The following is a 13,600-nucleotide window of genomic DNA, read 5'->3' as shown; positions in this document are numbered from 1 at the left end:
GACCCAGCCTATCCTGCTCTCTGAGGAAGAAAATTCCACAGACTAACAACCCTCTAAGAGAAGAAATTTCTCCTCATCTCCATTTTAAGAGGGAGACCTTTTATTCCTAATCTGTGTCCCCGAGTTTTAGTTTCCCCCACAAGTGGAAACAACCTCTCAGTATCGACCCTATCAAGTCCCCTCAGGATCCTGTATGTTTCGAACTAAATATTCAGTTTTCCTTGTCCAGGGATGAAATGTTATCAGTTAAACTGAAAATTTATACGAGAAAATTTATACTTGGTCTCAGAATTTGAAGCCAACTGCATCCACCAGAATTTTAAGTGGGAAAAGGAATGGTCAAAAGCACCACTGAACAATTCCCAGAGTCCAGTAATAAATTTCCTTCCCTTTCATTAAAAATTACAACAAATTAACCATCTCTATAAAATATAGCTTTACTTTAGGAGAGAAGCAAACAGTGTTTAAATAAATGTAATCTATTTATGTTAACAGCAGCCCTGTCAGGATAATGTAGACATTATGGATTCTAAGACAGCATACTTAGGACTACGAAACTAGTCGTATATCTCTACAAGAAAGTCTATCACATTAAAATATTTAATAGAAGGAAAATATATAATAGGCTGTAGTACTGGCCTCTTTATCTAAAGTGCTAGAATACAAGGGGTTAGAAGTCATGCTTAGCTAAACAAAGCCTGGGTTAGACCACCCCTGGAGTACTGCGAGCAGTTCTAGGCACCACACCTTAGGGAGGATATATTAGTCTTAGAGAAAGTGGAAGATACATTTACCAGAATTATACCTGGACCCCAAGGGTTAAATTATGGGAACATATTACAAAACTAAGATTGTATTTCCTGGAATTTACAAGTTTGTTGAGTGATTTGACGAAGCTTTTCAAGATATGAAGGGAAATAAATAGGTAGATAGAAACTATTTCCACTAAAATAAAAACAAAGTGCTGGAAATACTCAACAGGTCTGGAAGCAGCTGTGAAAAGAGAAACAGAGTTTATACTTCAAGTCAATGACTCTTCTTCAGAACTGAAGGAAGATAGAAATATGATAGGTTTTGTACAAATGAAAGGAAGGCAGAACAAAAGGGAAGGTCTGGGATAGAGTAGTGGCTAGGAGAGATTAAATGCAAAGATTACATGGCAAAGAAGGCAAAGGAAATGGTAATTAATGGTTGTAGTTAAAAGACAAGAGGGCTAATTTCAATGGGATGAGAAAGGAACCAGCCAGGGTAAAATGGAACCAAGGACAGATAGGAAAACCTGTATTGGAACAATGGGCAATCTTTAAGGAACAGATGGTTCAGGTAGGTACATTGCAACAAGGCAAAAGGTAGGCGAAAACAGGGCTCCTTGGATGACGAGGGAGATGGAGTGCAAGACGACAACAACGACGATGAGGGAGATGGAGTACATGATGAAGACGACGAGGGAGATGGAGTACATGATGACAACAATGAGGAAGATGGAGTACATGATCACGACGATGAGGGAGATGGACTACATGGTGAAACAAAACAAATGAGGGTATATGATGCATGTCAGGTGAATTGTTCAAGCGAGAGCTAGACCAAATGCATTATGTTGAAAGGGGAAGTGAGGAGGAAAATAAAATTGGCAAAGGGAGCATATGCGAATAGAATGACAGTCAGCACAAGGAGTGGATCCCTTGAGGGACAAAGGGGGTGATAGATGATTGAAGGCACAAAGTTGGGCTTGAATACTTAATAATTACTTTATATCAGTGCTTACTAAGGAAGAGAAAGCTGACAAAATGTCAGGATGTGCTGAAAAGGCTGCCTATGTTTAAACTGGATAAATCGTCTAGTTCAGATGGCTTGCTGAAGAACATGAGCATGGCGAGAACGGAAGCACTTGCCATAATTTTCCAATCTTCCCTTGATATGGTGGCAAGATGGGGGGGAATTGTGGGGAGGTGCCTGAGAATTGGAGAATACAAGAACACAAGTAGTAGGAACAGGAGTAGGACCGTACCGCCCATCGAGCCTGCTCCTCCATTTAATACGATCATGGCTGATCTTGGGCTTCAACTCCACTTTCCTGCCTGTTCCACATATCCCTCACCTCCCTGAGACACCAAAAATCAGTCTTAAATGTATTAAACAATGGAGCATCCGCAACCCTCTGGGTTAGAGGGTCCCAAAGACTCACGACCCTTTGAATGAAGAAATTTCTCCTCAGCTAAATGATCCGCCTCTTATCCTGAGACTGCATCCACGTTTTAGATTCCACCCACTAGCGGAAACAATCTCTCAGCATCTACCATATCAAGCCCCTTCAGAATTTTGCAGGTTTCAATGAGATAGCCCCTCATTTTTCTAAACTCCAGCGAAAATAGCCCCAATTTGCTCAGCCTCTCATCATAGGTCAACCCCCTCATCCCAGGGACCAATTTAGTGAACCTTCACTGTACTGTCTCCAATGCAAGTATATATTTTCTTAAATGTGGAGATCAAAACTGCACACGGTGCTCCAGATGTGGTCTCACCAGAACCCAGTACAACTCTAGTAAGGCTTTATTCATGTATTCCAATCCTTTTGCAATAAAGGCCAATGTGCCATTTGACTTCCTAATTGCTTGCTGTACCTGTACAGTAACATTTTGCATTCCTTATACAAGTACACCGAAGTCTCTTTCAAAATCAACGCTTGCAAGTTTCTCAAATTTAAAAAAAACTCTTATATTCTTTCAACCAAAGTGAATAACATTACATTTCCCCACATTATAATCCGTCTGCCATCTTGTTGCCCACTCATTTAATCTGTTTATATCTCTTTGCCCTTCCCAAGGCTGACCTTTCAACCTAACTTTGTCTAATCAGCAAACTTCGATACATTACTCTGTCTCTTCATCTAAATCATTAATATAGATTGTAAATAGCTGAGGCCCCAGCACTGATCCTTGTGGAAAGTGATAACTATGACACCCTTATTCAAGAAAGGGTGCAAGGACGGTCCTAGTAACTTACTAGGCCAATTAGTTGAACATCAGTCGTGGGCAAGGTGATCGAAACAAAAATCAGGGAAAAAAATCAAAAGGCACTTGGAGAGGTTTGAGTTAATTAAGGAGAGCCAGCACAAATTTGTAAAAAGCAGACTGTGCTTCATTAATTGAATTAAATTTTAAGAGAGTGCTTGACAAATTATGATATAAAGGCTGGGCAACAAAATTGTGGCTCATGGAGTAGAACAGTCAGTGTGTCAGCTTGGATAAAAAAATTAGCTCAGGACTGAAACCAGCAAGTTGTGGTAAATGGTTGTTTTCAGAGTGAAGGATGGCAGGCAGTGGTGTTCCCCAAGGGTCAGTGCGAGGACTACTGCTTTTTTGATGAATATAAAAATGACTTGGATATTGGAATACAGGGTAAAATTTCAAAATGTGCCAATGATATCAATAGACTGCAAGAGGACATGGATAGGCTAGCAGAATGGACATACAAGAGGTAGATGGAATTTAATACAGAAGCGCAAGGCTTTGCATTTTGGCTGAAGTAATAGGGAGAGGCAATACGGATTTGATGGCACAGTTCTAAAGAGTATACAGAGACAAAGGGACCTGGGGCTGTGTGTTCATAGATCTTTGAAAGTGTCAGGGCATATCGAGAGTGGTTTGCAAAGCTTATGGGGCCTTATGCTTCATAAATAGAGATACGAGCACAAAAGCAGGGAGGTTATATTGAACCTGGAAAAAGCTCTGGTTAGGCCACAAATAGAGTATTATATTTTTATGCAACAAATGGTAATGACCTGGAATTCACTGCCCACGAGGAATGTGGGAGCACAGACAATCAATATTTTTAAAAAGGAAATTGGATAGGCACTTGGTATAAATAAAATTTCAGGGCTGGGGAATAGATCATTGAAATGGAATGATTGAACTGCTCTATGGGGAGCAGGACAGATTGAATGGCCTCTTTCTGAGCTGTAAACGACTATGATTCTAGCATGTCTTGAGATTTCTCAATTTTACTTTAAAATGAATGTTTTTTTTAATATTCTTTCACAGGACATGGGATTCGCTGGCTTGACCAGCATTTGTTGCCTGTCCATGATTGCCCTTGAGAAGGTGGTGGTAAGCTGCTTTCTTGAACTGCTGTAGTCCATGTGGTGTAGGTACGCCCATAGTGCTATAAGGAAGGGAGTTCCAGGATTTTGACTCAGTGACAGTGAAGGAACCGTGATATAGTTCCAAGTCAGGGTGATGTGTGGCTTGAATGGGAACTTGCAGATGGTGGTGTTCCCATGTAAATGCTGGTCTTGTCCTTCTAGGTGGTAGAGGTCACATGTTTGGAAGGTGCTGTCAAAGGAGCCTTGTTGATTTGCTGCAGTGCATCTTGGCGATCATATATACTCCTGCCACTGTGTGCCGGTGGTGGAGGGAGTGAATGTTTAAGGTGGTGGATAGGATGCAAATCAAGCTGGCTGCTTTGTCCTGGATACTGTTGAGTTTCTCGAGTGTTGTTGGAGCTGCATTCATCCAGGGAAGTGGAGAGTATTCCATTACACTACTGACTTGTGTCTTGTAGATGGTGGATAGGCTTTGGGGAGTCAGGTGGTGGGTTACTCGCCACTGTGTTCCCAGCCTCTGACCTGCAATTGTAGGCATGTTATTTACTTGGCTGGTCCAGTTCAGTTTCTGATCAATGGTAACACCCAGGATGTTGATAGCAAGGGATTCAATGGTGATAATGCTATTGAATGCCAAGGCGAGATGGTTAGATTTTTCTTGTTGAAGATGGTCATTGTCTGGCACTTGTGTGGCACGAATGTTACTTGCCACATCAGCCCATGACTGAATCTGGTCCAGGTCTTTCTTCTCATGGACATGGAATGCTTTAGTATCTGAGGAGCCACGATTGGTCAGCAAACATCCCAACATCTGATCTTATAATGGAAGGAAAGTCACTGAAGTAGCTGAAGGCAGTGCAGCCTAGGACACTACCCTGAGGAACTCCTGCAGTGATGCCCTGGGACAGAGATGAATGGCCTCCAACAACCACAACCATCTTCCTTTGTGATAGGTATGGCTCCAACCAGTAGAGTTTTCCCCCTGATTCCCATTGACTTCAGTTTTGCAAGAGCTGCTTGATGCTACACTCTGTCAAATGCTGCCTTGATGTTAAGGGCAGTCATTTTCACCTCACCTCGAATTCAGCTCTTTCATCCATTTTTGGACCAAGACTGTGATGAGGTCAGCAGCTGTGTTGATGACCCCTTCCATCACTTTGCTGATGACTGACGGGGCGGTAATTGACCAGGTTGGATTTTTCCTGCTTTTTTGGACAGGACATACCTGGGCAATTTTTCTCGTTGTTGAGTAGATGCCAGTGTTGTAGCTATACTGGAATGGTTGGAATAGCTTTGCTCAGGGCACGGCTAGTTCTGGAGCATGTCTTCAGCACTACTGCCAGAATATTGACAGAGTCTTTACAGTGTCCAGTGCCTTCAGCCATTTCTTGACACCATGTGGAGTGAATCGAATTAGCTGAAGGCTGGTATCTGTGATGCTGGGGACCTCTGGAGGAGGCCGAGATAGATCATCCATTTGACACTCCTGGCTGAAGATTGTTGCAAATGCTTCAGACTTGTCTTTTGCACTGATGTGCTGGGCTCCCCCATCATTGAGGATGGGGATATTTGTGGAGCCTCCTCCTCTGGTTCGTTGTTTAATTGTTCACCACCATTCACAACTGGATGTAGGACTGTAGAGTTTAAATCTGATCTGTTGGTTGTTGGATCACTTAGCTCGGTCTATTGCATGCTGTTTAGCATGCAAGTAGTCCTGTGTTATAGCTTCACCAGGTTGACGCCTCATTTTTAGGTCTGCCTGGTACTACTCCTGACATGCTCTCCTACACTCTTCATGGAGCCAGGTTGTTCCCCCACCTTGATGGTAATGGCATTGTAGGGGATATGTCAGGTCATTAGGTTACAGATTGTGGTTGAATACAATTGGGCTGCTGCTGATAGCCCACTGCACCTCATGGATGCCCAATTGAGTTGCTAGATCTGTTTGAAATCTATCCCGTTTAGCATAGTGGTAGTGCCACACAACACGATGGAGGACATCCTCAATTTGAAGACAGGACTTCGTCTCCACAAGAGCCGTGTGGCAGTCACTCCTACCAATACGGTCATGGACAGATGCATCTGCGACAGGTAGATTGGTAAGGATGAGGTTAAGTAGGTTTTCCCCTCTTGTCAGTGCAGACCCAGTCTAGTAGCTATGTCCTTCCGGACTCAAACAGCTCAGTCAGTAAGGCTGCTACTAAGCCATTATTGATGATGGACTTTGAAAACATTCTGTGTCCTTTCCACCCTCTTTGCTTCTTCCAATTGGTATTCAATATGGAGGAGTACTGATTGATCAGCTGAGAGGCGCTGTAGGTGGTAATCAGCAGGTGGTTTCCTTGCCTGTATTTGACCTGGTGCCATGAGACTTCAGAGACTCCGGAGTTAGTGTTGAGGACTTCCTCCTGACTGTATCTGTGGCGGTATCTGGAAGATTGTCTGTAAGGTACGATTCCATGAGTATGACTTTATCAAGCTGTTGCTTGACTCATCTGGAGGACAGCTCTCCCAATTTTGACACAATCTCCCAGATGTTAATGAGGTAGACAAGACTAGGTGTGTGCCTTTTCCGATGCCGAGGTTGCGTCATTCCTTTTTGACTTTATTGTGACTTGGTGCAGTTGAGTGGCTTGTTAGACCATTTAGGAGTCCGTGGGTCTGAAGCCACATGTAGGGGTATGGACAGCAGATTTCCTTCCCCAAAGGACATTTTGAACACCAGGTGGGTTATTATGACAGTCGATGGTGGCTTCCTGGTCACCATTACCATTGGTGGTGGAGGGAGCATTTTAGTGATAGCGACCACAACATGGTACAATTTAAGCTTGTTATGGACAAAGAAATAGACAAGTTGCAAAAAAATGTTTTGGACTGGGTGAGAGTGGTTTTTAAAATAAGGCAGGACCTGGCCAAGATAGACTGGGAACAGCTACTTGTGAGGAAATCTACAGAGGAGTAGTGGGGGACATTCAAAAAGGAAATGGGGAGGGTACAGGCTCAACATGTTCCCTCTAGGGTGATAGGAAGGAGTAACAAGCCCAGAGAACCATGGATGACCAGAGATATTCAGGATATGATGAGAAGGAAAAGAGAGGCCTTTAGTAGGTACAAGGGGAGCAAATCAGCAGAGGCATTAGTGGAGTACAAAAAGTGCAGCGTAGAGCTTAAGAAAGCAATTCAGAGAGCAAAGAGAGGACATGAGAAAGCTCTGGCTGGTAAAAGTAGGGAAAATCCCAAGATATTCTATCAATGGGAAGAGGATAACCAGGGAAAAAGTAGGGCCCATTAGGGGTCAATCTATGGGTGGAGGCAGAGGACATCGGTAGAGTGTTGAACGAATACTTCACATGCGTCTTCACCCAAGAGAATGAAGATGAAGGTATCAAACTCGGGGAGAGAGACTGCAAGGTTCTTGAGCAAATTGATATAGGGAGTGACAAGGTATTGGAGGTGTTAGCAGGCTGAAAAGTGGACATATCTCCAGGTCCAGATGATTTGCGTCCCAGACTGCTGAGGGAGGCAAGGGAGGAGATCATGGGCTCTGACCCAAATTTTTAATTTCTCTCGGGCCACAGGGGAGGTGCCAGAGGACTGGAGAACAGCTAATGTGGTTCTGCTATTTAAGATGGGTTGTAGAGATAAGCCAGGGAACTACAGGCCAGTGAGTCTCACGTCAGTGGTAGGGAAACTATTGGAGAAAATTCTGAAGGAGAGAATCTATCTCCACTTGGAGAGGCAAGGTTTGATCAGGGATAGTCAGCATGGCTTTGTCAGAGGGAGGTCATGCCTACCAAATTTGATTGAATTTTTTGAGGTGGTGACTAGGTGTGTAGATGAGGGTAGTGCAGTTGATGTAGTTTGTATGGATTTCAGCAAAGCCTTTGACAAGGTCCCACATGGGAGACTTATAAAGAAGGCAAATGCACATGGGATACAGGGTAATTTGATAAGGTGGATTCAAAATTGGCTTAGTTGTAGAAGACAGAGGGTGATGACAGAAGGATGCTTTAGTGACTGGAAGCCAGTGTCCAGTGGCGTATCACAGGGATATGTGCTTGGTCCCCTATTATTCATCATTTATATAAACGACATAGATGACTATGTGGGGGGTAGGATTAGTAAGTTTGCGGATGACACAAAGATTGGCCGGGTGGTTAACAGAGAGGCTACAGGAAGATATAGACGGGATGGTCAAATGGGCAGATAAGTGGCAGATGGAACTTAACCCTGAAAAGTGAGAGGGGATACACTTCGGAAGGAGTAATTTGACAAGGAAGTATTCAATGAACGGCATGACACTAGGAAGTTCTGAGGAACAAAGGGACCTTGGCGTGTGTGTCCACAGATCTCTGAAGCGGAGGGGCATGTTAGTGGGGTGGTGAAAAAGGCATATTGGACACTTGCCTTTATCAATCGAGGCATAGATTACAAGAGTAGGGAGGTCATGTTGGAGTTGTATAGAAACTTGGTGAGGCCACAGCTGGAGTACTGTGTGCAGTTCTGGTCGCCACATTATAGGAAGGATGTGATTGCACTGGAGAGGGTGCAGAGGAGATTCACCAGGATGTTGCCTGGGGTGAAACATTTAAGTTATGAAGAGAGGTTGGATAGACTTGGGTTGTTTTCATTGGAGCAGAGAAGACTGAGGGGCGACCTGATCGAGGTATACAAGATTATGAGGGGCATGGACAGGGTGGATAGGGAGCAGCTGTTCCCCTTAGTTGAAGGGTCAGTCACAAGGGGGCATAAGTTCAAGGTGAGGGGCGGGAGGTTTGTGGGGGGTGTAAGGAAAAACGTTTTTACCCAGAGGGTGGTGACAGTCTGGAATGCACTGCCTGGGAGGGTGGTGGAGGCGGGTTGCCTCACATCCTTCAAAAAGTACCTGGAAGAGCACTTGGCAAGTCATAACATTCAAGACTATGGGTCAAGTGCTGGTAAGTGGGATTAGTAGGTAGGTCAGGTGTTTCTCATGTCGGTGCAGACTCGACCTTCTGTGTGATTCTGTGATTACCGAGACTAGTCTTTTTTTAATTCCAGATTTATTAACTGAATTTAAATTCCACTACCTGTTGTGGTGGTACTTGAAACCGTTTCCCAAGGCATTTTCCCAGGCCACGGGATTACTCATCCATTGACATTACCATTATGCTACTGCCTCCCTCTATTAAAATATATCTTCAATAATCAAGATACAGGCATAGAAATTACCCCACCCAGGTCCATGTCCAATTAAATTACTTGCTTTCTTTATTGCAGCTGTTTTGTGAGGTTGGTGGCACCATCTGCCTCAGGACAAACCAATATTTGAGCAGAGGCATCAAAGAAGCATTAATTCCCTTATTTTCATATGTAAAGAACCCACTGTCTGCTTCAAGCATGGGTAAAGGGTGTATTTTTGTCCTAACCAATACAATGGGTGCTGCTGCCCCTGTTGGAAGTGTGCACAGACTTCCTACCCACCATTCTGAAACCTTTGATGTTGCACAGTATCTGATAAAAAAAAACGGCCTAATTTCTAGACCACGATGTTGTTCTGGCCATGGATTTTCAAGAAGAGCAAATTCTGTAGTGGTGAGCTCAGTACAGGGCACATAGTTATCTCACACATGTCTGACAACAGTAAAAACGCCCAAATTGTTACTGATATCCTCATACCTTGTCTTTGTGTAAGAGTTGCTGACTAATGACATCTTCGCAGATGGAGGAAGATGGGACAAGATTATGCAGTTGATAAAACAGTTCCACACTTCTCTGATAATACTGTGGAGTTTTATCCCCAAGCTGGTTCCAAAGTATCACTGCCACTTGCTTTATTAGGAAAAGGAAACAAAAATCGATAACTATATTTTAATTGTTAATGATACACAACACAACATAAACCCTCTTTAAACTTGACGTTCACATCCCAAACATGGGTGGTGCAGAACATGATTTCCAAGTTAGCCTTTTCACAGTAGAATAAATTTCAGAAGGCAAGATTACTCGTTCCATCATATTGTTGCTAGCCCTCCTAACCCCACTGGCGTTATTCAAATTTTAAAAATTCATTCTTTCATGGGATGTGGGCATCACCGGTAAAGGTAAACATTTGTTACCCATCCCTAATTGCCCTTGAGGTGGTGGTGAGCTGATTTATTCATTGATTTTATTAATTAATTGATCTAAATTCCACAAGCTGCCATGGTGGGATTGAACTGGTGGTCTCAAAGCATTGCCCAGTCTTTGAATTACTAGTCATTACCAATACGTCACCATCTCTTCCAATTTACTTGCACTTACCCAGTACTATCATTACTTCCTAAATTTGATGGTTGAATCAGCATCAATAGCCATTTACGATAATGCATCCTTATTCTTGTAAATTTCTTCTAATTTCACTATTACAAATTCGGGTTTGCCATAGATGCTCTGTTAGGTCCAGCCATCTCCGTCACACCCATAATCTTTACGGGAGCGGCTCTTGCTGCCATATGTCTTGTACAATTACGAAACCCAGGAATGCAGCAATAGCATTCCCTTGTAATTTAGACTGGATATTCATACCTTTCACACCAATCCTTCTTTGATAGCAAACCAAGCAAACTCTTGAGATAACGCCAGATATGAATTAAGCTGCTTTTTTTACGTTAAGGTGAACATATGAAAAGCAGTCATGACTAGACTCCTTTAATTCAACAGTTCAACTTAACTTTGCATAAAACAATATCAAGAACATGTTACGCCTCTCCAAATCATTGGGCCAGCTTACTAGACAATTTCCAACTATACTCTTCTACACTCCAGGCTTCGTGCAGATTTTTATTTCCGCACTACCTGAGAACATTTCATTTTAAAAGCATTTGCATTACTATGTATTTTATCACCGTTCACAGCCAGGAAGAGATCGCATGCAAGTTAGCAACTTCCCAACACTTATAGGTTCAAGGCATTAACCAATTACTAAGGTGCTAACAAATGGCTAATAACATAATAATAAAGCAGGCTTTTGAATTAGGAAAAAATGGCAGCTGCTCTTTTGTGAATCTATTATATAATTTGTAGAAAATGTTTATCCACATATGCATAGTATGTTAAAACAGTAGTGAATTCTTAAGTAATAAACACAGAAAATGCTGGAAATAGTCAGCAGGTTAGGCAGCATTTGTGGAGAGTGAAACTGATTAATGTTTCAGATAATGACCTTTCATCAGAACCAGTTCTCACCTTGTACTCAATGTACTCACCTTGAAAAATTCAGTTTTTTGAGTCATATATTTGAGGTTTCCTTGTGTAAGCGGTGGCATGATGACGACGGCCACTGTTCCCTGGCTTGGACTCCTGGGCTGTGCTGGCTCAAGGTTGTTCAGGTTTTCTCCACTAACAGCAGCAACTGACTGAGTTAGACCAACTAAGTCAAGCACCAGTGAAATGGCAATACACTGAATGCTGAAATCACTGGCAAAACAGCAGGCAGTCATGAGGGTCTGGAGCCAAATTGGGGGCTTTACCTGATCAAAATCTAAAGAAATCAAAATTAAGACTTCAAGCTTATCAAAGGAACTTTAGGTGCACGATCTAAAAATTGCAAATTACTATCACGTACCTTGAATCGGCAGCACATGAACAGTAAGGAACAAGCAATTTAGGTTAATCTTGTTCACCTGCAATTGGTTAGGTAATAGTAGAAACCTAACCCTTCTGCAGAGAGATGGTGTACAACTGATGAGGAATATATTTTAAACAAACTGATGCTATTCATGCAAAATCAGCATAGATATATTAAGAACAGCTCCTTGAGCCTGCTCCATGATTTAATTACATCACCTTAGCTCCATTCCCTTCGATGGCCTTACCTAACAAAAATATCTCAGCTGTATGACTTCTGGCTCCCATTAGTTAGAAATAATCACACTTTAGACTCAAAATGCTGGAGCTTTATCGAATGTATTTCTTAAAATCTCCATGTGGCTCGTGGATTGAGAAACTGATACATTGTTACTTGCTATGGCACAGCAGTTGGTAAAAGCTGTTATTTAAAATCCCAGAGGGAAACTTTGAACAACTGTCACAACCTATATTTTCAATTGTTATGTTTTGAGTTGCAGCTCTAAAATCAGGAATAAGGCCACCAGTTTGAGAGGTTTTTATATCAAACTAAATGAAACATTTATTAATTTACAACAAGGTATTAAACACATACACATGGCTATAAATTACTATCATAACTTTTTAAACAAATTCCCAACTTAATCTCCATTAAGGCAACAATAACCAACGGACTTAAGCAGACACCAGGCAAAGCATTTTTCACCTTACAAATTCAAAATGAGGTTCCTTTCAATTTGGTTCCTTTGCAGGCAGTTGTAGGCTTACAGGCTTAGATCTTGCATGCCTCTGCCCTGCACACACAAAAACCCTTCTCAGGTTATACCTAGCCGTCCCTTCTGAATGTAAATTCTCATTGTATCACCAGGCCCTTTCAACTCCTTTCATAGTACCAATTTTATTAGTAATATAAACATTGCTTGGTGTCTCCTAGCTAGGTGCAAGATTTCACTCCCACTCTTGAATGCTCTATTCAACAAAATGCAAATGTTACCCTCTACCTCTGTTTATATTTCAAAACTACTATACATCAAAGCATTCAAACTAGTTGGCTTTAATCCAATTAAGACACGCACAGACACACCCACAGACTCAACCTCTGCTTAAAAAAAAATTTCCAATAACATTATATACATTAATATCTCTTCCTGACATACTTGGCACATGACTGCAGTGCTACCGTGACTGTGGCACCCCGGGATATATATTCACATAACAATTAGTTCCGAGATCTTTACAATAAAATAACAATATAAAACTCAGTCTTGAAAGCTCCACTTGTCCCAGCGCCACAGCCATTTGGTGAAGAGTTTTCAAGATTTCTACTATCTATTGTGTGAAAGTGCTTCCTGATTTCACTCCTGAATGGCCCCATTCTAATTTTAAGATTATGTCACAATGTTCTCAATTCCCAAATCCCCAAACCTGCCCACTTGGAGTTATATCTTTTAAACAGGTGCTCAATTTACAATGAAAATGCACTCTTGTGGCAAGATATAGTGGCTACTTACATTCATGATGTCTACTTCTTACAGAATCCTCATTAACTCTTTTTAAGCAGCAAAGTAACAGCACTATGTCGGTGCAGAGTCGATGGGCCAAAGGGCCTCTTCTGCTCTGTGATTCTATGTGACTATACAAAGACTTGAACGACTTGCATTTGTATATTGTGCTTTTACACATTCCAAAACACCTTAGAGCCAATGAAGTACTTGTAAAGTGCAGTCACTGGTGTGTTGTAGGAAACAACTGGCAACTTGAGCTCATCAAGCTCCCACAAACAGCAATGTGACAATGACCAGACAATTTAATTCAGTGATGTTGACTGAGGGATTAAGGAGACCACAGATAACTCATCTGCTTTTCTTTGAAATAGTACCATAAGATCGTTTATGTCTACCTGAGAGA

At 42.1% G+C, this 13,600-nt stretch overlaps 1 protein-coding gene across 4 annotated transcripts in view; it reads right to left on the bottom strand.

The window, feature by feature from the left end:
• dop1a (DOP1 leucine zipper like protein A) overlaps positions 1-13,600 on the bottom strand; it is a 366,113-nt gene that overhangs the window by 196,898 nt on the left and 155,615 nt on the right. For all 4 annotated transcript variants that reach the window (XM_078556811.1, XM_078556812.1, XM_078556813.1 and 1 more), the window contains 2 exons: positions 11,332-11,606; positions 9,764-9,916 (listed from right to left, as the gene is read on the bottom strand). In XM_078556811.1, coding sequence (XP_078412937.1) covers positions 9,764-9,916; positions 11,332-11,606 — 428 coding nt within the window. The remainder of the gene's footprint in view (positions 1-9,763; positions 9,917-11,331; positions 11,607-13,600) is intronic.

Source organism: Cetorhinus maximus, chromosome 14 (genome assembly GCF_964194155.1).
Source record: "Cetorhinus maximus chromosome 14, sCetMax3.hap1.1, whole genome shotgun sequence".
Lineage (NCBI taxonomy): Eukaryota > Metazoa > Chordata > Chondrichthyes > Lamniformes > Cetorhinidae > Cetorhinus > Cetorhinus maximus.
Note: the sequence above shows the minus strand (reverse complement) of the source record. Positions and strands in the feature narration are given on the sequence as shown.